At 42.3% G+C, this 23,946-nt stretch overlaps 2 protein-coding genes across 3 annotated transcripts in view; one reads left to right on the top strand and one right to left on the bottom strand.

Annotated features, from left to right (window-relative positions):
• The window catches only part of coro7 (coronin 7), a 125,689-nt gene that overhangs the window by 43,593 nt on the left and 58,150 nt on the right, over positions 1–23,946 (bottom strand). The window lies entirely within an intron of this gene.
• On the top strand, positions 170–22,379 carry vasnb (vasorin b). The gene is made up of 3 exons (XM_026164952.2): positions 170–449; positions 6,861–6,903; positions 18,451–22,379. Exons 2-3 carry the CDS (start codon positions 6,899–6,901, stop codon positions 20,522–20,524), a joined length of 2,079 nt encoding a protein of 692 aa, XP_026020737.1. The 5' UTR covers positions 170–449; positions 6,861–6,898; the 3' UTR covers positions 20,525–22,379.

Here is a 23,946-nt window from a genome sequence, read left to right as displayed (position 1 = left end):
TAATGTATCTTGCTCAAAACAGGTCACGCAGGTAGGAATTAAGAAATAGTGAGCTGAAAAGAGCCTGGAATTTCTCTCCTTCGCACTCTGCAAAGCTGCAAGGTGAGATGTTTGTTGCTCTCCGCTCAGCGCAGGAGTGCGCCCAACTGCAGCGCGCCTCGCCCCTCCCATTCCTCCGCTTTAAACTCTCCTCTGTGCTCACCAATAAAGCGCTTTTTGTCCAGGGAGTTGGTACTTGAACGCATTCCTTGACATAGAGGCAGGGGTACCCCTCCAAGGATTTCATGAAGACCGTTCCTTGTAAGTTTCATACGTTCACAGAAAGGTCTCTTTTTCCGAGAACGCACGCAGGGAAACTACCAGGTTTGGAGTTATATCGTTGAAGTGCTCTTCTTGGATAAAGACACAAGCGCGACTGCGCTTCCAGCTTCACTTTTCCGAAGTTACGGGTAAGAGTTGACTTACTTATACTTACTTATATTTTAAATGGTAGAGTGAATATTGTTTTGTTTTGTGTGTGTGTGTATGTGTGTGTGTGTTTTAGCTCTAAAACACTTTCGGCATGATCGAGTCCAGCGTAAAGACGCGTGAACAGGGATATATTGACAAACGGGGTTAAGTAAATGATCATTTTAAAAACATCTGAATCGACTGACTGTCAGAATAAAATGAATGTATAACAGAAAAAAACACTCCAGCTGTTTGTCGGCTTTATTTCCTCTTTTGAGCACAAGCTGACAGTGGTACCGAGTTTTTTCTCTCCTGTGACAACTTTCTTAACAAAAACTCGCTCAAATAATTCAACAGACTCGTGTCTGCTTTGCAAAAACGCGTTTTGCTTGTAATGTACAGTGCGTTAAACACGAACCTGTTTCTCCTGTAAATGCACAGCAACTAAGTGGAAATCTGAATTAAAAAATTTTTTTAAATGGGTTATTTGCATAGATGCGCCGCTGAGTCATTGGATTCAACAGGTTTATTGGAGATGTGGGCTCCATTAATTCTCCAGACAACAAAACGCGAGTTCCTTTATATTTGGAAAGCGCGTAAATAAACCAAACAAACCCAGAAAACAGAAAACGCGAGCGTGTGCGCGGTGCAAAAAGAGCCGCCGGGACGGTAATGAGGCGGGCTGGTGTTGGACCGCAGGACGCCGTGCAGCATGCAAGAGCCGTGCCGAATGTCTACACCGCACCGAGCGGTGTCCACCGCAGAGGACAGCTGTTTTTGGAACCACACAAGGGGACGTCCCACAACACCAAGTTCAGCAGGACACGAGCGCTGAAACGGCTCCAATACGCACACCACTCAAAGTTGCAAATTAAGTACATTTGGTTATTTTAGCATTTGGACGGTCATTGCTTTCAATGTGAAGCACAAACTGTCGAGGAAGTAAGGGCTATGTTTCATAGGAGCAACATTATGAAGCATGCGCTGATTAAACCTCAGATTTTGAGTAATTCCATAGATTAAAACACAACCATGTTTCATTTGTATAACGCCAAAAGCCAGCTGCCAGTAAAAAGCTTACTGAAGCCCCGTTGCAATAGGCTACTAATAATTGGGCTGTCCATCAAATGCTGCTACTGTTATTAAAAGGGATTACATAACTTCATTATTATTTTTAACATTCTGCGCAATTTGACGTTTAGCTGAAGGCATTTCGGTGCAGAGACATAAAAAATGAAACAGTTGCTCAGATGTGCGGAAAGGTAGAAATCTACTGCAAGTGTGCAGCAGAGCAGTGAGCCATGGGGTCACATTCCTGAAAGATTAAATCTCACAGTGATCAAGCCCACCAATAAACCAGCATCCAATCAAGTGACAGGATCAGCAGGTTTAGACCAATCTCAGTGTGTCTGTGTCTGAAAATATGATCTCACCTTTCCAAATAATGTGCCAAATTAAACATACTAACGTCAATCTCACCAGCTTTCTTTCATCTCTGTTTTATTATGTGAATAGTTCCAAATACTCACCTGATCAAAAAAAAAAAATCTAATCTAATAAATCACAGTATATCTCATCACTTGAATCCTAAATTCAGTCCTCAGATGAGCATCATTTATAAGGCCCACACAAACAGATGCTGCAAATCACCCGATCCGTCCCAAGGCCAAATAAGCAGCACAAACTGCCCCAAAAGCCTCTCTATTACCACCAAGTGTTTCCTCACAGACTATAATTACACTACAGGAGAAGCTAATGTGTTTCTGACAGTATAAAATAGTTGTAATCTGTTTATATTAGGCCAACAGAAATTGCAGAGCAGCCACAGGAGACCAATTATCCTCCACTAATGTGGAGAACTTTGAGGATAATGTGTGGAAGAGATGGCAAGACAACAGCGCAACAGACTGTTTGTGGGCACAGCTTGGAATACTACAGAATGCAGAAGTGTGCTTGAATTTTTTAATATGTTAAGTAAGACTAAAAACATGTAGAGACTTGACGCTTCATGTTTCAGTGACTGTTAGACCTAGAAAGTAACTTGTTGACACAACCGTCTCAGTGATGAAAGAAGGATGATTACAGGAAGAGATAAACAAGGAAGCTGCATGTCTTCTGTGATGTAAAAATTTAAGTCAAAGACTTGCAGTTGTGCACGGGATACATAATAACCTCGGACTGATTATCCGTGCTCCACTTTCCGGTATATTTATTCCCCTTAAGTGTCTGACTGTGGATGGGGAAGCATGACTAAGGCGACCCCTTTGTTCTAGAATCTAATTTATACAATTAAGCACAGGCCTGCTGTCACACCACTGTGACAGTGATGTTGAAACCACAGGACCCATCAAGATCTGGTTACCAACGTTGTGTCAGCCTGTACCTTTATCTGTTATTTTTATTACTTCTGGGGGGTTTTTTTCTTTTACAAAATCAAGGCCAGTGTTTCATTATCTGTGCAAAAGAGCTCGAGAGGGAAAGAGCACTGATGTCTAAATCTGCTGCAGATGATGACTGACAGTTGGTGATCTTTAAGTTTTTTGTTTTGAGACGAGACAAAAAGATGAGCTGGACATCTTACAGTAGCATCTGCTGCCTATAAATCTACTGATTATTATAATGAATAATTCTTTTCTTTCTCCAAACTGTTTAAGAAGGGAAGGATTTATCTTTTTTTTATGCCAATTAGCAGCAGTGGCTGAATCACCCTTCCCTCTGTATCAGAGGGATTAGAGGGTTAAAAGTCAGGTACGTGAGGCGAGGAGGCCTAGGGAAGGGAAGAGTGGAGAGATATGGGGGGTAGAGGTACAAAAGGAGGACAAGAGCGGGGCAGTTACGCAGCGGGGAGGGAAAGGAGAGTCGACAGGACAGAAAGTTGGAGTAAGTGTGCAAATATGTGTGCGTGTGTTTATTTTTCTGGAGAACACGTGAAGCTGGAGTCTCATCGCAATTAGCAAGGAGTCTGTGTGAGCGATTCAAGGAGTGCAAATCCTCCTTCCGGGTACCCCTTTTCAGGTGCTTCTCAGCAGGGGGTGGGGGGATTCTGCTCTCTGGTTGACAACTAAGAGCTGGAGCTCCTCCGTTATAAGAGGCGTCTTAAATAAAACCCCTGGCTTCAAAGGCCTCAGCCTCAAACATCAATGCTGAACCAGCGGTATGTGGAGGGCAAACCCCAGCCCATACGCCTGCCAAGCTAAATTGAAGAAGAGCTTGCCGATGCATCCAAATGATGCGTTCAGAAGAACCACTTCAAAACCTTGCATAAATAGACACACACATGCAAAGGGATCTGCGGGCTTTGGAGTGCCCCGGATTGAGTGCAAACCCCAAATAACTGCTGTCCTCCGTGTCCATATGTCCACAGAGACACGCAGGCCCACTAAAGTCATATTTCACAGCTTTTCCCTATCTCTTGTTTGAAATGAACCGCTCATGTGATTAACTGCGCTATTTTTTTAACCTTCTCACTTGAGTGGAAAATCTGCAAAGAGGCAAAAAATAAAATCCCCCAAATTCCAATGGAGTAGAGAGGGAGAGGAGCAGAGCGAGAGAGAGAGAGAGGCAGATGGAGAGTAACAGAGAGAGAGAGAGGATGAGAAGGAGGATGCTCGTCCCAAGTCACCACAAATTGCTGCATTTCAGTGAACCTATAAAAAAAGGAGAAACGGCTCTTAATCTAAGGTTGTAATTACTTCTGGCCAGCACTGTAATTAGGAAATGAGCCCTGAACCAGATTTTACTGGGCAAGAGCAAAAGCAAGGGCAAATGCACACGCGCACACAAGCACAGGGCTAAATTATTTGCCGCCAAATGAAAATTTGGGGTATTAATAACAAACTTTGACACAAAGCATTAAGTTTAATGTCAGTTGTTAATGTTTCACTAAGAAGTGCATGTACCTTTGGGTTAGTGTTCGTCTGCTCGCAGCTGGGTCACCAAGTGTGTGAGACCATAGAAAGTGGTCACTCACATTTTCATGTAAGCGTGTGTCGCTTACAAGGTGACACGTATGCACACAGTTGCTCTCTTTCATCGCACCAGACAGAGCTTTAGTCCGCCGGGTCCCGTTTTCCTTAAGGTCTATTTACACGGCTACCAGCAGACACAGATAGTGTTGTTATCTGGCGCTGTCCACCCTGATAAAGAGCCAGAAGCCTGAGCCTTACTCAGAAACATCTGAGCATGCATGCACATATGCCTGAAGACGATCGTGCATCAGCCTGCATGAACCGAAAGGCAGTTGTGACAGTGACAAATCTGTATCAATGACAAGTCGCAACTTGTCACTGGTACAGATTTACCCAAGAAGAAGCTTCCAAGAGTGTCACATTAAATGCCAGCCATCCAAGTAAAAGGCACCTGTTTATTTATTCCACCCAATTCTTTTAGCAGTTTAGCTTGGACTGATGTTCTGAGCTGCAATCTTTCAGTTCATATTGAACATACATTGAGCTAACCAACTGTTTTCAGTTTTACGTGATTACTCCACAACAAAACGGTTCCAGTGTTATTGTCAAGCTGCTCAGCTCCCTCCTATCGTACGAGAGTTTAAACCAGATGGGAAGGAGAAGAGAGGGAGGGAGAAAGAAAGAGAGAGAAGGAGAAACAGAGGCGACGAGGGTGAGGTGATATTTATGTTGAACAGATGAACACAGAGGAAGGAAGAAAATTACAGTGGAGAGAAAAGCTAAAACGTATCAGTGCTCCCAAAAAAGGACAGAGGGAGTCAGAGAGAGATTGAATATCAAAGTAAGCCAATAATAGCGAAAAGAGAGAAAATAAGAGGTACAAAGCAGGTTAAAAGATACTACAAATGTTTTGGTAGCATGCAGTCTGCACTAATTAAAGACCGAATGTCTTTGAGACAATAGTGGAAGAGATTGTTTAAGCTATTAAGGGAAACCAAGACCAGGACACTGTTGTTAGCAGTTTAGTCTTTTGCAGTCATGTAAGACGTTTAGCGGTAAAAGACAATTTGTATCTATTTTAGGGTGTCTAGTTCCACTTTGAAAGCAAAAACATTTACAGTTCAGCTGAAGGACTGTCTGAGAGCGGGATACAGTGACCTCGGGTAACAGATCCGTGGGTTGTGTCAGCAGAAAGGAGTCCCCGTACTTAACTTAGCAGCCACTCATGCAAGAAGCGCTCGCTCAGCCACTGCTGGATTTACCTGTGCGAATGTATGCAAATCACAGGGAAAAACACCCACTGACCGCACACGAACGTTCACAAAAAAGCTTCTGTGTAGCAGTCCCACAGACAAATAAACACATGGATGCAGAGCGCAGCACGGGCCTCAACACAGGTCAGCGTGCCAAAGCCAGCCCTGCAGTGCAACAGGTTATTTTCAGATATAAACACTACACCCTTGACATGAAGGAAGCATGTGGCTGCTCAGAGATATGCTACACGCAAAGTGAAGTCAGGTTTCAGGAGTCACACAAGCCAGGTATAACACGTGGTTTTGTAGTCACTCTGTTTTTCGCATCCACAGACTGTGACTCAGAGCTTAGATATATGAAAAATGGCTGCTTAGCGGGAACTTTCTGGAAGAGTCAGGCCGGTTTATGCTCCGCGGACAGATATACAATGCTGTACAGTACACAGAGAAAGAAAGGGCATGCTGTGTTTCTTAGGTAATTATCTCAGAAACCATTTTAGAACAGCATTATATCAATGAAAAAGAAAAAAAAACAACAGTTTGCCAATAGAAAAGAATGTTGAAAGTGCTTTTGGCTAAATGCCTCTCACAAATAAAACATCCATCAGGCACTCTTTAGGTTTTTCCCCAAACCAACTAATGTTTATGATCCTGTAATCACATTCAGAAATAACATCTGATACCAGATAATAGTCACAGAAAGCAGCACGAACATGAACGCACGCACAAATTGTGCTGTGGTTATGGCTAAAGCAATGTTCACCATTAAGAAAGAAATGAAGAAAGCGCGGTCAGCTTTTGCCAGCTGATATCATAAAATGAAAAGCTGTTCTTGGCTTACAGTGGAAAGCCTAATTTTGCTCTGAAATAGAAATAAAAACCATTTGATTGAATAACAACATGCTGCACAATTCTGCGTACAGTACACAACTGCAGTTTATGGCAGATGGACCGATACTACAGTCCATCTGTAGTAGGAGATGATGGAGAAAGAGTGGTCGGCCCGCATTCTTCCTCTGGCACTCCATCATTTTCGTGTTGTTGCCACACGGCTCTGCCATTGCTCGGCGTGCTCCCACACTCGGGTGGAATTTACCCAATTAACAGGAAAAAAAACTTCCTGTTTCACTTATGTGCTTTTGACAAGACATGAAAGGGGGCTGGATTCCAAATAAGTAGAAAAGAGGCACTCAGAAAAATATTGCAACACCTCTCTGGCTTGTTTTTACAACTCTTGTGTTCCTTACAGGGAAAGAAGACCTGAAGAAGAATAGTGGAAGCATCTTCATGGGGTGAGTTTTAATTATATCTGAAAGATGTGGTCGTTTTACTTGATACCAAGGTGCAAAGATAGCTTAAGTTATTATACAAGAAGAAAAAATAGACAGAAAAGTAATGTAGTATTTTTGGCACGGGCTAAATAATACAGCCCTGTGAATATTTGCACCAAGAAACCCAAACGGCACGCAGTTGGCGGTCTTTACCATGTTAACCATAACACTCTGCTCCCTCAATGGGATCCTTTCACACAGCTCTGAGCCTCTTAACAAGACTGGCAGGAGAACAAGAGCGCCTCTCTTAGCACACACGGCATTTAATAGATACAGTGAGGCTGTGTAGAGTTTCAGACAGAGGGAGAAGGAAAGGGGGGAATGGAGGAAGTTTGAAGTTTAGCATGCCGGTCTGGTTGCTGGAGAAAAAGGTAGAATAATGACCCTGTGTTTGTTGAAAACATTTTCTTAGTAACCTACATGGTTTCTGCTGTTTTGGCATTACTTTCAAATCCCCTCAAAGTCTGGTGACACCATCGTGATGATATTCCAACAATAATCTTAAAGTATTGCACATGAAAAAGAAGAATATCTGTTTTATAATTTAAAAGTTTTTGTCCTGATCAGTGGAGTCACCCCTCTCAGGAAATCCAGATATAAACAGACAAAAAATGAACACAATCCTGTCGGTATGCAGTCTATCAAAAACAATGAGCGCTAAACTTCAGACTGGCCATTAGAATAGTCAATCTGCAGCTTTTTAATGTGTTGCTGTATCAAGAGTCTAGTCGGCTTGTCTTGTTTTACTGTCTGACAGAGCAGGATTCACCTACACGCTCCTTCTGACCTCTCATTCTCCATCCAGCCTGTGTCGTGCTAGTTCTCAATGAGCTGTAACAGGAACTGTGTGGGCTTGTAAAGATACACACACACACACAGGATATGGCATAGCCTTGAGCATCTGGACGCACATCGCTACTTTCACTAATTGCCTCCCCCACCTCGTCCATCTCAGGGAAAACAGAGATGAGCCGAGAAGATTGGTGAAACTGAGTTCTTCTCCTGCTGCTTTTGGCTTGTAGAACATGCAGACATTCCTCAGGTCGAGGTTTCGACTCGCTCGCTGTAAATTATTTGCTATGCAGTCAATGCTTCAGTGTTAAAACACACACTGACTCCATTAATGCCATGATCCTGAAGTTTTAACATCAACACTGCCTTTGACTGCAGCATACGCTGACATCCTGCATGCTTGTTTTTCCTGCCTTTTTCTTAAGCATTTACTGTAACACTACACACGTCTAGCCACACCTACACGCTCTTCAATACGAGGTAAAATATGGGTGTACGTACATAACGAGGGGCTGAATTCAAGCCAAATGTCTGGGTGTGAGCAGTCTCTGCTGGCTCTGTGCTTTGAATGTCCAGAAATGCCACAAGTTAGTGCACTCTTGACACCACGGCAAGAGTCACTTAATATTGTTAATATTTTTACCTAAAAGCAAACATGTAAGAGCAAACAAAGGTGTTCCGGGATATTTATATACCGTGACTCAACCATACGTATAGCCAGATCACACACACGTGTGAGCAAACACTTACACAGGTAAGCATTGTTCCCTATGTTACAGGTCAGCTCAGGAATCTGCTTGACTCACTTAATGACTAGCCTGAACGACTGTGTCGATGAGAATCAGTAAACTGCTCTCAATGTAGACAAATTGCTACGATAACAAAGAACCATTTATGTCTTCTCTCTTTTACTGAATGTTGGGTCTTCTCTGGCTTTGACTAACCGAACACAGACCTACAGAAACACACATCTTTTATACCAAATGCCAAGATCTGGGTCATAAATCACACTCTAATTTGAATGTGAACCATCCACTGGTTTCTACTTATTTCTCTTTGACATACAAATGAGATCAGCTGATTTATTTTCACATTATAAGAGGTATACTGTACACTGATTTTGATGGCCTTCTATACAATCCATCATTTAAGATAGATTGCAGCATTCGGCAGAAATGTATCCTGAATTGTGCATACTGACAGCCTCTAGGGAAAAGCAGGCTAAAGGCTCACTTATTTACACCTCCTCTGCTGTCATTACCCTCCTCGTCTCCCCTCCTTCATCTTGTTTAAGTGTTAGGAAACGCACACCTGCTGTGGGCAGCCTGCTGAGTTGTGGGTCACTGTTGATGTCTTAATAGACTGTTGCTGAATGAGGTCTTTACAGTCTCTAACATGGCAGAGCTCACCTGTTTAATCAGCTGTTGGCACAGGTAGCGTAGCATGTCAGTGTGGTGATAAAATGCTGGCTCACAGCATCCTATTGTGTGTCTGTGGATTTTTTAAAATTTAATTTCCAGACATTGCAGTGGAGATTATGAAGTAATAATTGAGATGTAATGCATTATATTTAAGGAATGATATTGAATGGGGGGGCTGGTTCTCTAGCAAATTATGAAAAGGATTACATAGTTAATGAACTCAGATTTCCAAGAGACCAGTTTGAATACCCTTAAAAAACACTGGTTGTAATTTCTTAATAAACAAGTCACAGGGCACCTGAGGCTACGGAGGAAAGGCATGTCAACCTTGGGGGTTGGGAAAACTGTGCCGCCTGACTGTTGATTTGCCAGCCAGGCTCCCCAGCGCTGGCGCGGTGCCGACACAGGCAGCAGTTTCACAATAAATTCCTTTGTGACATTGTAATCAGCACCGACGATCTCCAGTTCACATTTATCTTGTGTGTGTGGCACATGTCTAAGTTGTTTTTCTGTTTTGTTTTTTTAAAAGGAAAAGACTGCAGAGAAGAATAACTAGAAAAATAACAAACGGTAACTTGTGGAAAAGGTAGGGGTGTAGGGTTAGGGCCCAGAAAAACAGGTATGGTGCCTGCCTCCGAGTGATGTTTCTGATACAGAAGAAAAAGCAGGACAGCTGCACTACTGCCACTATCTTTACGTAACAAAGAATTAATAATACTGACAAGTGAACGTGATTCAATCTGCCACTCAATCGACAGCAGAGACTACCAAATCAGCGGCTTAGCTCAAAGCTAAAATAGACAATTTATCAGTAATTCACTCGGCTCTTTTCCCATCGCCTCTCTCATTTTCTATATTGCCATAGTTGAGCAGTTAGAGAAGGCAAACTCCCTTTTAAGATGTACCTTAAATACCAAATAAGACCTGTTATCTCTTTGACCTCTGTACATCTCATTGAGAGAAATGTCCTGTAGTGCTCATCTTGTTGTATTATTGCAGACAGGTGAAAGATGTGTTGACACAGTCAAATGATAAAACTGTCATGTGCTGTGTGTTTAAATGTATATTTCCAAGTCTGCATGCTGAACGTAGTCTAAATCCTAAACTGCATTTTTATTAAAGAAGCTGATATTTACCTGTCAGCACTACTGCTCCCCTTAAGCTTCTGTTTACCATCCCCATTACTTTAGCCCGGAGCTCTCATTAGTCTAATGAGCATGTAGGCTGCTACATAGCAGCCATGAGGCCTCCCAGGGCTGTTGTGGCAAGTGGAGAAGACATGCCTTCATCAGATTCCAGTTGTGTTCCTGTCAGCGACATGAACAAACCTGAGGGAAGCAAAAGGGGCAAACAGAGGAGCAAGTAGAGTGCGGGGCGCAAAAATCACAAGGCTGAGACGGGGAATTTCAGAGATATTTGTGTGACGTGTTAAACAAGAGCACCTTCTGTTATAATGCTGTATTTGTGTGTGTGTGTGTGTGTGTGTGTGTGTGTGTGGCAGGGGGGGGTTAGAGTAGATACTCAGATAAACAGTAGCAGCTACAACGGTTCAAACAATAAGAAGAAAGATGACACAGACAGGCGGATGGATAATATACGAGCGCTTCGTCAGTACGTGTGGCTTTGTTTGTCTAACAAGGATTGCCAGCCTGTCAGTCAGTCTGACCTGGAGGCACTCATAATCCTGCTTTGTGCCTGAATCATACAAACAGGATAAAGATGAAAACAGTGTCAACAGCTGTCCACAAAGTAGGACCATACCCTGATCTTTTAATAAAAGCAAAGCTTAAGAGTGGTTTATGTTAATTCTGGCCTATGCTTTAAAGGAGACTTACCTGGAAACTAAAGTGATTTGTACTATGGAAAAAAAATGCAGGCTGGCTGGTTTCAGGTAGATAAAGGTCATAGTGGCCAGGGGACAAACTAGCATTTGTCATACCGGAGTCAAATGAATGCTACTGGAGCAGACAGAGTGTCAAAGTGTGCACATTATTTTAGGCTCACTGATAGAACAGGTCCACCCAGTCGCTTTAAACCGCAAAACTTACCACACATGCAACACACAGACGCACCGTCCTGTTATGTCAGGTGTTTTGAGGACTGTCAATAGAAGTCATTCTGAATCACTACCTGCTGTCAGTCACAGCTTGCTATGGGTGTTTCTACCACACACACTCCACAGATGTGTGGACAACTGCAAACAGGGTCAGCGTGCCAGAAAGCACAATGAAGTTTTGATTCTGGGTAGAGGCGTGGTTAGCCATACGCAGGATATGAAGGCACAAGCCCAGACTTGGAGAAAGTCCAGTTTTTTGTGACACAAGGATGTCATATTTACTGTTTCCTGGTGATTTAGTACTCTTGGACTCAGGCAGTAACTTCTTCAATGGTGTGGTTTGCTGTTGTGTCTGACTGAAAAGACCAACAGAGAAAAGACCAAGGGAACAAGAAACACTGCAGGAGTAAACACCAAGGAGAAATAACAAAACAGATCAAAGCACAGGTTGTCGTTGGTGAACTGAAATCTGCTGTATCTGTGTAATGTGAGTTTCCCATGGTGAGGATAGCAGATAGATGCGTATGTGAGACCTCTGACTGTCTGTCTGTCCCCAAAGGTCACAGGGCAGGGTGCGCTGATGAGAGACTGGCGTCAAAGTCGAGACAAAACAAGTGGACCCTGTGTCTGAGACACAGAATAAGAAGATAATAGAAGACACAGCCTCCGTCAGTACATCCTGTGTCTCCTCTCATGTGAGCTTTTATGAAAACAAAATTGGGTCTAGCGTCTACTACACCATCAGTCATATCCTATAGCAATAAAACAAAAGGAAATGGCCCACATTTCCTTTTGGAACTCGTAGTAGATGACCTCTATGCTCTAAAGCTCAGAGGAGGCACAACTAGACTGCACACATGCTACTGCAGAGATCCAGCTCGTCTGGTTTTGGCTGCCTGGCTGCCCACCTCTGCTTGTTTCCTTTCCCCTCTCGCCTCCGCTTAGGTAGGAGTGCGCAGCCGGTAAAGGCTGGAAGTTTGGCGCAGGTAACAACATTTACTCAGACACACTCCTGAGGTTTTGGGTTTCATGCTGCCCTGGAGGAGGAGAGAAAACACCTGTTGTGAAGATGAGGACTTATAAGGCTCAGGTAGACACGGGTGTAACTGGAGCTGGGTGTGTACCTGTGTCGAACAAGGCCTTTTATCTATGCTGTCTGGGCCAGAGTTACAACAGACAACAACAGAATAGCAAGAGAAGTGGAAACAGAGCCTGACCTCTGACCGCCAGGAGACACTCTATGCTTCATTGGCTCATTGGTTTTATTGTTCCATGGACTGATGCTATATAACCAGATGAATGGAAGAAATACTGTTTGGCTTTCAGACTCTTCTGTGCTAGCATTTGCTGTCTTTATTTATATAGCATCTTTAGTTTTCTTTCTTCTGCCACTGGAGTCAGTGGCGGGCCACTATTATTCTCATATTCAGCTTCACACATTCTCATTGTTGGACTCTGCTAGAATAGCTTTGCATGATTCATAGATGAAAATAATCCGTAATTATCTTATACTGACCCTTGTAGCCATGTGTAATATAACCTAAAAAATGTAATGGTTTGTAAATGACAGAAAATAGGCTTGAAGTTGGTGTCGTGTTTATGCACAAATTGTTTTGCCTATATATCAAGGATGCTGCAATGAGTATAAATTTTTCCTACCAGTGCTTAGAGCCCTGGTTTTAACATAATTTGATCTGAAGTTGCCACACCACCTAAGCCCTGCTGAACTGGCCACGCTAGCCTCCTCAGTCTCCCTTGCAGCTGTATTTTGCAACTTCATTCTTAGCACATTAAAACAGATGTGTTACACCGAAATCCAAAATGTAACTACTCAAACACAGAGCTGCCCCACAGTGCTGAAGATATACACAGTTTTATGTGAGTGTTACTATTCTACTACCCTCCCATTCACCCCTGGACTGTATATTATTGCTCTCTTTCAAGTTCTCCAGCTGCAGGCTCTAATTATTGCTTCACATTGTCGTAATATGCAGGCACGTTTCGACCTATAAATCCGCAGATGAAAAGAGCCGCCTTTAACACCGATATTGAAGCGGCTAGTTGAGATATAAATCACAGTATGGAACGCTTAAAGTGTAGAAAGTTGAGAAAAGTGCATCATTGATCTGTTATTAGGAAGCGGACCAACTACAACCTGCCTGTTTATGAAAACATCAGCCCCATCATTCAGCACTAGCAGAAGCAGATGTACAATGGGTGAATTAATTCCCTTTTTTCTTGTGGTAAGGCTGAAATCAGTAGGAAGCTTTGTTTGTAAAACTGCTACAGAGCCTAACCCCCTCTGTACCACTACAAAGCACAGCAGTGATACTGTGGCTTCAAGAGGAGTATTACCAGTGACAAACTCAGTAAAACGATCATTCTTCTCTTGTTTCACATTCCCCTCCCTTCCGCCTGGCGTGTTTGTTTTCTGTCTTCTTGATTGACCTTGATGTAAGTGCTGCATTAGCAGAGCATATTTTGGAATGTGATCTGTCTTTTTAACAAAGTTACGACTGGCTTCACTTAGATTTTAATGCAGCTGAGCCTTGATCTTAAGAGACACCTAATCCTTTCTTGCCTCGTTACAATTTTACCATTATTTGCGCTGACAGCACACAATGATGAAAGAAAACAGCCAATGGCTTTTGTGTAAGCAGAAAATCTTGCTATCCTGTTATGATCCTAAAACCTCTGAGCATCCCTTCACTGAGCGTTGATGACATCAAGTGCTGCGCTCCTCGTGCCACCGTAAAAATGTGTTTTCTTATCTACCATAGTTCAACAGGTACAACCAGCATCAAAATGACAAACAAAAAACGTGTTGGCTTATAAACAAATATTTCCTGCATTTCACGCTGTGATGGCAGTCTTGCGTTAACATAGCTGACATTGTTTGAATTCATACTTTAAGCTTTGTGTTTCTGGTGTCTGAACAGATGTTTTCATGTCTCTCCAGAGCTACATTACATGCAATCTTGTCATCATCAAATATTCTACATAAGTGTTTTTTTCCCCCCTTCAGCTTCATTTCTAATTATCTCTTGACCCTTTTGTCACGTTGATGGATAGCCCCACAGGATTGTGGATAACAACATCCATCTGGGACACTGCTGACAGTGGAAAGGGACAAGAACATGAGTGTGTTTGGAGTGTGTGGGCTTTTGCCTTCTCATAGATGGAAAAGCTGCAAAAACAGAGAGGGAAAAGATTGACACTGGAAAGGATTATTATGTATGACTAATATGAAATCGAGTATGAACCAGCTATAATAAGTTAGCTCAGCTTGCAGAAATAGTAAATATTATATTAGGGCACCGCAGAGCCAGCAGGCCTGTGCATACCTACGTAGATGATACTCTAATGTGCATACCACAAGCATTGTTCCCTTAAAAGATAAGGAACTTTTTTATTGGAAGCCTACGCTCTGCATTGAGCAGTCTTATCCTCTTACAGTAACTTGGCATGTTGCTCTCTGACCCGGCTTGCCAAATTATGCACAATGACGTGTGACCAGCCTAAACTCATACACACCACAACTTTCTTGTTGCCTTCATTACCCCTCAGTGTTGGCCTTCGGCTCTAAAGATAAAAACTCTTGACACTCATCCAGCCAGGATTTAATTGTTGAAGCCCACTTCAAAGCCAGGCCTTATTCACCCTGGTGCCCCTGCTGACAGAAACCCGCTCTCGTCTTCACTGCTGCTTGTGTTTTCTTTTCTTCCTTATCTTGAAAAGAAAGAAAAACCTGGATAAGAAGTGAGAGGGGGGGAGAGGGGAAAATGCTTTTGTTCCTTCCGTTGATTTTTCTTTCTAAGGCTCTTAGGCAATGCTTTCCCCACTATTATTACGCAAAGATGTTCCCAAAGTCTGTTTTTTCTTTTTTGTGTGTGTGTGTGTGCTTTCCTCTTACTGTTTCAGGCTCTTGGGTGATACTGTGTATTAATCAGCCAACATGTCTTCTTCTAGTATGGACCAGAAACCTGAACTCATGCATAAAAACCCCACAGAAGTAAGCACGATTATCGCGTGACAGACAGACAAGGTCACATTAATTCAATCCATTGTCGGTTCATAAACCTAAAATAAGCTTCCTTACTTTTTCAAACTCACCGGCTGTCTGTCTCAGAAATATCTCAAATGCACAGGGGAGAGAAAAGGAAATTACAACTCAAGGAGAGAGAAAGAAGGCTCAAAGGGAGGGGGGAGGGCCATTCCTCAAAATTTTAATCTCTCTTTCAGCCCTCCACCTCCACTCACAGGAGGCAGTCAGTACCAGAGCATATTGGATCAATGCTGCACTGACGCCACAACTGCACCTTATCTTAACCTCCGATCTGCATAAGCCACACATTTGAAGGGAAAGAAAGCAGGCAAATCTAAACTATCAAGCTACAGTTTATCTGTGATCTGGCTATATTCGCTGGGTAAATTCCTCCCCATCCACCTCCACCACAGTTTCTCCTCCATTGGGTTATCAGATGTGCCTGGCCCACTTTGGAATGAGGCACGCTCAAATAAACACGTTGCCCCGGGGAGCTACGGTAGAATCGCCACGATGAGTTTCTAAGAAAAATATTCACAGTTTTATCTGCATAGCTTACTCTTCTCTCAAAGCTGCCTTGATGTTGTTGTATATTCTGGCAGCGGACCCCTATACCCGTGTCTGGCCCTGATATGTTGTAACAAAGTGAAGTTCCGCTATGTCCAGAAGAAATAAGAACATTTTTTTGGACAACTTCTAACACTCAATATACTTTTTCTACATTTTGAAGAAGGTTAAAATAACGTGTGTGTACCCTCTCTAATACACACGCGATATCATGGCCTGAAACTAAAATGCAGCACCCTGCACAGTGATGCTATGAAAACCTGAAACCATCTGCATGCATTCCAGCTGTTGTTTGATTCTCCCTATCCTCTTTATCTCCTGTTTATCTTCCCAAATCCTTTTATTTTTCCTTGCTCTACACACATATGCAGCACAGCAGCTACACTTTCTTTTCCCCTTTTTTCATCTATGCATCCATAATTTCTGAGCCTGGTCTCAAAAAATGAGTCTCCAAGACTATATCTGGCCTTTGGAGTTGTGACTCAAGTATTTGTTGAGTAGAATATGAATTTCTGAACAGGTGAAAATAAACTATATCACCTGTTTAAGTGAGTGTGTGTATTTAGTCATAGTCGCCAGCAAGCTTATGTCATGTTTGCTTTCAGCACGAGATTTTCCAGCACAGAAGGCGTCTAACTTTCTGCATGGCTGACAAAGCTGGACAGTGTTTCCATCCTGTTAGCAGGTGCAGACTCTAAAAACCCGCTAGCTGTTTTGCTTAATAAACATGTAAGGTTTGAGCAGGTTCATGTCATTAACATTTGGCTGAACAGAACAATAGTTCTGCCTTGTTGGAAAGAGTTGGCAGTGGGAGCTCAAGCCTATGCCATAGTTGCTTTTCGTTTATACACTGGAGAAGGAAAATAAGAGATGGGGAACTCTTTCCAAGGAGGTTGCAATTTCAAGGAGGAGCGGAAAGAAAAGTATGCCAAAAGGGAAGGAAAATAAATGCCATAGCTGTAGTGTGATGAGATGATACTCGCCCTTCCTCTGGCTCACTGATGTAGCTGCCTTGATCTCCTCTCCAAGTTCAGACATTGGATACAATGACTTTTTTTGTGCATGTTTTATTAAAAAGTGAAAAGAAAGACCAGAGCATGATATTGAAAAGTTCTTAAAATTTACATTTACTCTTTTGCCACAGTAACATTTACCGGGCCTAAAACTTATACTTTGTATTAATGAAACAGCAAAACATGGCTAATGATGCCTACTGCATGAGTCAATTAAGGAAAACAACAACAACACTTGATTTTAAACCCTGTATTTAATCATAAATAGTACAAAGACAACAAATGCTGAACCTGTACCAGAGATTATGGAATTTTTATACTATTTATTTAATTTAAAGGAGATATTTTTCACATATTAACATGTAAGTTTGGGGAAAAAAAGAAGAAAAAAAAGAATAGAATCAAAAAATAAAACACACAATAATTTATTTGGCTATTTTGGTGAAATGAGGAGTGACCCCAGTTAAGCAGTGTAAGAACAGTGTTTGTGTAGTGCAAATAACAACTGCATCATTTAAAGCCCTAAAACCACTTTTTCAAGTAACTAAAATTAAATAGTGATATTAAATAAAGTTGACTGCTAAAATCATCGAAGGTGGATAGTGTTGCCTCGTTCTCCAAGGCTGTCTGACTTCTCTATTTCCATTCAGTCCTCTATGCCTCTTCACATCCCTCTTCTCCTTTGAGTTCTTTCAAGCACTGTGTTGACACTTCCAGTGTATTTGTTTTAAGGCCTGGGCTCATTTTGGCTTTGAATCACTGTAATATATCTTATTGATGTTCTACTCTCATCATCAGCAGAACTCCTCCTTCAAACCCAGTTGAAGACGTTTATTAGACATATATAACTAGTTGGCAGGCTGTGTATCAACAACACGGGAAGTGTGAGTCATATGGCCAATTCTTCACAATCGGGTGTAGCGTGGCATACATTATACACACAGACACACAAAGGTGACATGGTTATATTAAACTGAAGATACTCAGGCATGGATTTAATTGTTCAAAGGACATTCGTCTGTTTCACTGGCTCTTGAGAAACAGAGAAACACACTTTGTTGCAGACAAATAGCGTGTGGTTGACAGGCTTCAGTGCCAGTCATTAGCATAGGGAGGACTGTTAACTTTAATCCCACAGAGTGTACGGTGCTGTGTTGGCAGTCTAGATCCAAATTTAAAACTGTGAGATCACTGCATATATCTTGCTGCACAGACTATTACATAGGCAATGTCTTTTAGCCAGAAAAGTGTGGCAGGGTGCCATTATGTCAGCTTTTCACAGAGTATGGCATCAGGCTCGAGACTGAGGTCATGGACACAGCCCTATTGTTTGACCACCTTTGATCACTGGCTGCACATAGTTAAAGCCTTTGATAGTAATCTGGCTTCATGAAATTCAGTAAAGAGCACGCTGTGAATCAATAACTCACTCAAGCCAATTTGGAAAATCTCTGTTGTTCTACATGCCCTTAAATGTATGTGACTGATGACAAAGGCCATAAAATGTTTATATACTGCTGTTGTATCCTATTTACCGGTCAGTACTTATTCTTTATTACTATGAATGTTTATACAGTTGACTAATAGGTTTTTTTTAATGTTATCTTGTTTCAGGCTGAGCATGGAGAGAGTCAGCACCATGAAGATCTTTCACATTCCTGTGATCCCCTTTGTGTTTCTCCTCATCCTTCCTGATGGCATCTTTTCTAGCGAATGCCCAGTAGATTGCAGCTGTTCTTCAGGATCCATTTTTTGTTTCCAAAGACGTTCCTCTACCATGCCAAAGGGAGTGGACCCAGTCACAAAAAGCCTCTACCTGTTTTCCAATGGGATTGAAGGCTTGACAGCTGAGGACTTTAATGGACTACAGAACCTGGACATGCTGGATCTCAGTCAAAATAAACTAACCCATCTTCCCAATCGGGTGTTTGAACCTCTGATTTCTTTGCGAAACCTGGACTTGTCATCCAACCAGATCACTCACATTTCAGAGGAATGCTTCCACGGTATGAAACTGCTTGAGCGTCTTTATTTATATAGTAATCACATCAAGACTATCCACCCTGCAGCCTTTAATGGCTTGGAGCACCTAATTGAACTCAAACTGCAGGGGAACCAGTTGACATCCCTTCCAACCCTATCAATGTCTCATCTGCTGTTGCTGGACCTTCGCTTTAATACTTTACCCACTTTGGGTCCTTCAGACCTTCAGACCCCAAACCTCGAGTCACTCAAATTGGGAGGTGTGGGGCTTACCAGTCTGAATGAGGAGCTCATAACTGGTCTGAAGAATCTCCATGAATTGGACATCTCAGAAAACGAAATCGAGTCTTTTCCCTCAGTGCTTAAAGAGACCCCAGGGCTGATTCACCTTAGCCTGGCTGGAAACCCAATGGGTCCTGTTAAGGTTCAGGACCTGCAGAACCTTGGGGAGCTGCAGGAGTTGGACATAAGCAGCCTCAGTCTGCAGGGCCTCCCTGAAGAGTTCTCCCAGCTATTCCCCCACCTCAGAAAGCTCACACTTGCACAAAATCCCTTCAACTGCCTCTGCAACTTAGCATGGTTCCCGAGATGGCTCAGAACCCAGAGCATCACCCTTGAGAAAACAGAGGAGACCCGCTGCCATTTCCCACCTATCAATGCTGGAAAGGTATTAGAAAGACTGGATCATAGAGATTTTGGCTGTCCTACCACAACCACTGTCACCACTAGTACTGTAAAAACAACTACCACCCAGCCTGCTCTAGTCACTACCTTCCCAACAACTACTAAGGTAATTCCCGCTCCTCGGGCCAGTGACAACCCCACTGAAAAAGAAGGTGATTCTCCGGACCCCCCTGTTCCTGCGTCCCCCAGTAGCAGCATAAACCCAGACGAGGATAATTTCTGTCCCTCTCACAACTGTCTGAATGGGGGTACTTGTCATTTGGACCAACGTGGTCAGGTAATGTGCACCTGTCCACCTGGTACCTCTGGCATGTACTGTGAAATCCAAAACCATCACCCACCTTCACCACCTGATGCAGAACCCCACATACCAACTGTCACTGCAGACACACTCGACATCAGCTTGCGTGAGATAACCGGAACTTCTGTCCTCCTGGACTTTCATCGCTACACTGAAAAGCAGCCTAACATCCATGGAATCCGTTTAACCTACCGCAATCTCTCTGGACCAGATCGCAGACAAATTCAATTCAATCTCCCTCCAACCTTGCTGGAGTACACACTTAACGGCCTGAATCCTAACTCCACCTACATGGTGTGTGCCAGTCCATTAAGGTCCCCCAATGGCATAGACAGCGTCTGCACCGAGGTCCATACAGCCCCTCGAATCCTTAGAGGCACTATTCCACTGGTTGAGGATCCAAAGCTAACCAAAATGCTGGCCCCTGCAATTGTGATCCTGCTACTTCTTATACTGATAGCAGTAGCAGTGGGAGTGGTATGCTATCTTCGCAGGAAGAGGACCAAGGGCAACCTAGACCTTGACTGTGATCCCTCCCAGCTAGAGTTGGATGGAGTTAAAGCTGGCTTAGACAATGGGCCCCTGCCTCAAAAGCAGTTGCAACTTATGATCCCAGAACCTGCTGTTCAGAGTGGAAATCAGGAATATGAGGTTTTACTACTACAGGATCACTGTATGTCAAATAACAACATATCTTTACATAAGCCTTCCTGCTTTTGACAACTGCCTTTTTCACTACTCTAATCCCAATGAGGATTTTTAAATGTTCAACTTTGCCCTCCTAAGTAAAAAAAAGAAAAAGAAAAAAGGAGCAGCTACTGCCGTTGTGAAAGTGGACAACAAAGTGTCAGCTGACCAACCAGGAAACAGGAAGATGGACATATATTGAACTTCCTGGTTATTTCGTTGTCTAAGCAGACGTTAAACAAGTTCAGAATTTGCTTTTGGACTTCAAAAAGCATAAAATGTGCTTTTCACTCCATTTAAAGGCTGCATATTTGCTTGAATGCAGTCAGGCCCCATGGTGTGATATGATGCTGGAACTCGTGTTTTTTTTGTCATTGACTGAAAACAGGGTTAAGAGACAGAATCACCTCATGCTCTCCTTTATCTGTCCATAAAGGGGTGTGGACTAAAATGGGGTTGTGCTGCCTTTCCCGATCACACCAGCCCAACTAAAACAGTCAGCAATTTTTTTTTGCTGAGTGTAACTCATCAGTACTACCCCACAACGGGATCAGTGCTTGCTTGCTGTGAATGACCTTTAAGACACTAAATGAAGTTGTGCAAAGAAAAAACTGATGCCTTTATTGTTTTATCTGGCTCTAAGACTTTGTTATGTATGTTTGTCATGCTTTTTTTTTTATATCTGTGTCTATTATTTTTTAAAAATTGTGCAACATTGTGACTGTTAACAGCCCTCAGCACCCTCCTCCCCACCTCTTGTGACTAACAGACAAAACAGCAGATTAAAATCTTTGAAGATTAAAACTCATTGGTACCAGTAAAGTCAATCAAAGAGCTTTGCCCCCAGAATATCAGACAGTCTAAGTAGATGTGAGTCTGGACAGAGTCAAGACTAAATCCCCCTTCTCCATACTGGAGCCCTCAGCCTGCTTTGCCACCACAAAGAGAGGAGGTAAGCAGGATTAGAAAAAGTACAGAGTGGAGCAGTTGACATATCCCCCTCTGTTTCACAGGTAATTACAGTAAAACACTTGACAATACGCAGCAAAACTTCGGATACCTTATTTATGGTTTATAGTCACCGTTTTATCCCTCAACCAAAATACACTTAAAACATACTAACCGGCCTGGCTGACAAAAAGTAAAGCAAACAGTGGATGTGTATTGTGTTTCCCTTGATTAAAAAATAGCCTGCATGTAACGCTATGCACAATTTCTCTTTGGCAAGCAGGATCCCGGTTTTGCTCATTCGTACTAAACGAGACTATGAACAGGCACAAGCCAGAATGCAGCTAACAGAGTGTTTATATTGTTGTGAGACTAGCAGAGATCCACTGCATGACTGCTATTATTACAGACAGGTCAGTAAGCTCCAAAGCAAATTAATGAGAGGTGCATGAGGGGGTGCAGGTGCGTGTATGTGTGGATGCGTATGTGTGTGTGTGTATGTGTGTGTGCAGATCTGTCATCATCAGCGATAATGCAAGCACATGTTCTGTCTTGCACAAACACCTGTATCAGTTAACCCCTTTATGTGCCCACATGCCTGCGGAGGTACTTAAGCAACTCCACTTAAAGGCAAACACACCAAAGACACCTCTGTGAATGTCTGTAAAGTCACCTAAAGTATTTCCAGTGTACAGCTAACAACTCTATGCTAACGTAAGCGTCTGGAGAACCCACGATCATGTGATAAAACTGGAATATTTTTTTCTGTAAAATAGAAAATATTGAAGATCACCACAAGTATTTTCGATGTGATTGTTAATTTTTCCCTGTTTACTTTGGGAAACCCTTTGCTATTATGTGTTGTTTATTTTTTACTCTGTGAACATCTTTGTACAAGTGGAAAAAGTGATATCATTAAATGAATATCCAAAAATACAAATCATCCTTTTTGTATTTCTTTCTATACATTTTTGCTGGTGTTTATTATTCTTAATGGTCTATAGCTGCCTTAACATTTACAATCAGTCTATGCCACCTTATTGGCAAACAACACTTAGCGTGTGCCTGCCAACTTTTTGTTGCCATTGTCATTCACCAATCATATTCCTAGCTATATGGCCACTAGTATTATTAAATTAAAAGAAGCTCTGTTTGTTTATGATCACACTTTTGCTTCAGTCTGAACACGAGTGGCTACAGCAATACAAACACCACAAAGTGCCACTCCTGTCATCCAAGTCTCTGCTGTAATATTCAGAGTGAGGATTTTGCATAAGCACGTCAAAATGTAATTGGATCAGCACTTCAGGTGCAGCTTGGTGTGGAGAATTTTTAATCACACTTTGAGCATCAGTAATCCAAGTATTATTGTTATTAGCTTTTTGATTATTAAGTAGTACCATCACCATCCCTTTATGAACACCATTTTCATCTTCTACTTCCAGCAGGATAAAGAACCATCTCACAAAGCTCATATTATGTCAGAATGGTCTTGAACATGACAGTACGTTCACTATAATTAAACCCATAGGGCACCATCGGGAATAGGTAGAACAGGAAAGCTATGCTACAATGTAAACACAGAGCAATATAGATGGCAACATAGTGAATCTATGATTTAAAAAGGATTTAATGCAGTTCTAAAGACAAAAGGCAGTAAAACCTAGTATTAAGACGTACCTAATAAAATGGCTGGTGATGACAGACATATTATGTAGGTTCAGCCTCAGTCACATAGACCTAGAGACCTATCAGAGACCCCCTATAACAACCTCTGGTCACAACCTGTTGGTGAGTGGTTGCGGGCTGTTGCTAGGTGAAATGGTCACATAGAGGAGATCATTCGTCCTCAAAGTAAAGGTTGCGCTCAGAGTGGGGCACAACCTTACTGGTTTGTATTTCACATTTTCAAGTTTCAGTACAGCTTGGTGTGTGTTTGCGAGTCAAGTCGGTGAATACTGTACATTCCTAGTACAGCGTTCTGGCAACGAACAAGGCGACTGCAAGGAGCTTTTTTGTGCAGCACCCTCTTTGTTACCAATTTCACCAGACATCAACTACTTCAAACTGAACTGGAAAAATGTGTTTTTCATCATTCAGTTTTGGCAATATCTTTGACATCTTTCACTCTAGTCTACATGTCAAAGCGTCGTTGAACAAGATACTGAACTCTGAGTCCATTTACCATTTAGAGATAAACTGACTTCAAGGTCAGACGTTTGAAGAAGCTCTCTCTGTTATGTCTTTGGTAGAGCATTTGTTTTGGGTTAAAAACTAGATTGGGTAATAAGGTGAATCCTGTTTTTTTTAACTTAATAGATTTCGTTTCTTTTCATTCTTTATCTTTAAGGTATGTTCTAAGGTTTTTGCTTGCCTACATTTTATCTTGCAAGGTAATCTTTAAGCTGAGCCTGATGTTTCCTTGAACATAAAACAATGATTCCCATTCTCTTCTTCATAATGAGAATTATAGCCTATTCATATGACACCATTATCGGATTGGTACC

Source organism: Astatotilapia calliptera, chromosome 4 (genome assembly GCF_964374335.1).
Source record: "Astatotilapia calliptera chromosome 4, fAstCal68.1, whole genome shotgun sequence".
Taxonomy (NCBI): Eukaryota; Metazoa; Chordata; class Actinopteri; order Cichliformes; family Cichlidae; genus Astatotilapia; species Astatotilapia calliptera.
Note: the sequence above shows the minus strand (reverse complement) of the source record. Positions and strands in the feature narration are given on the sequence as shown.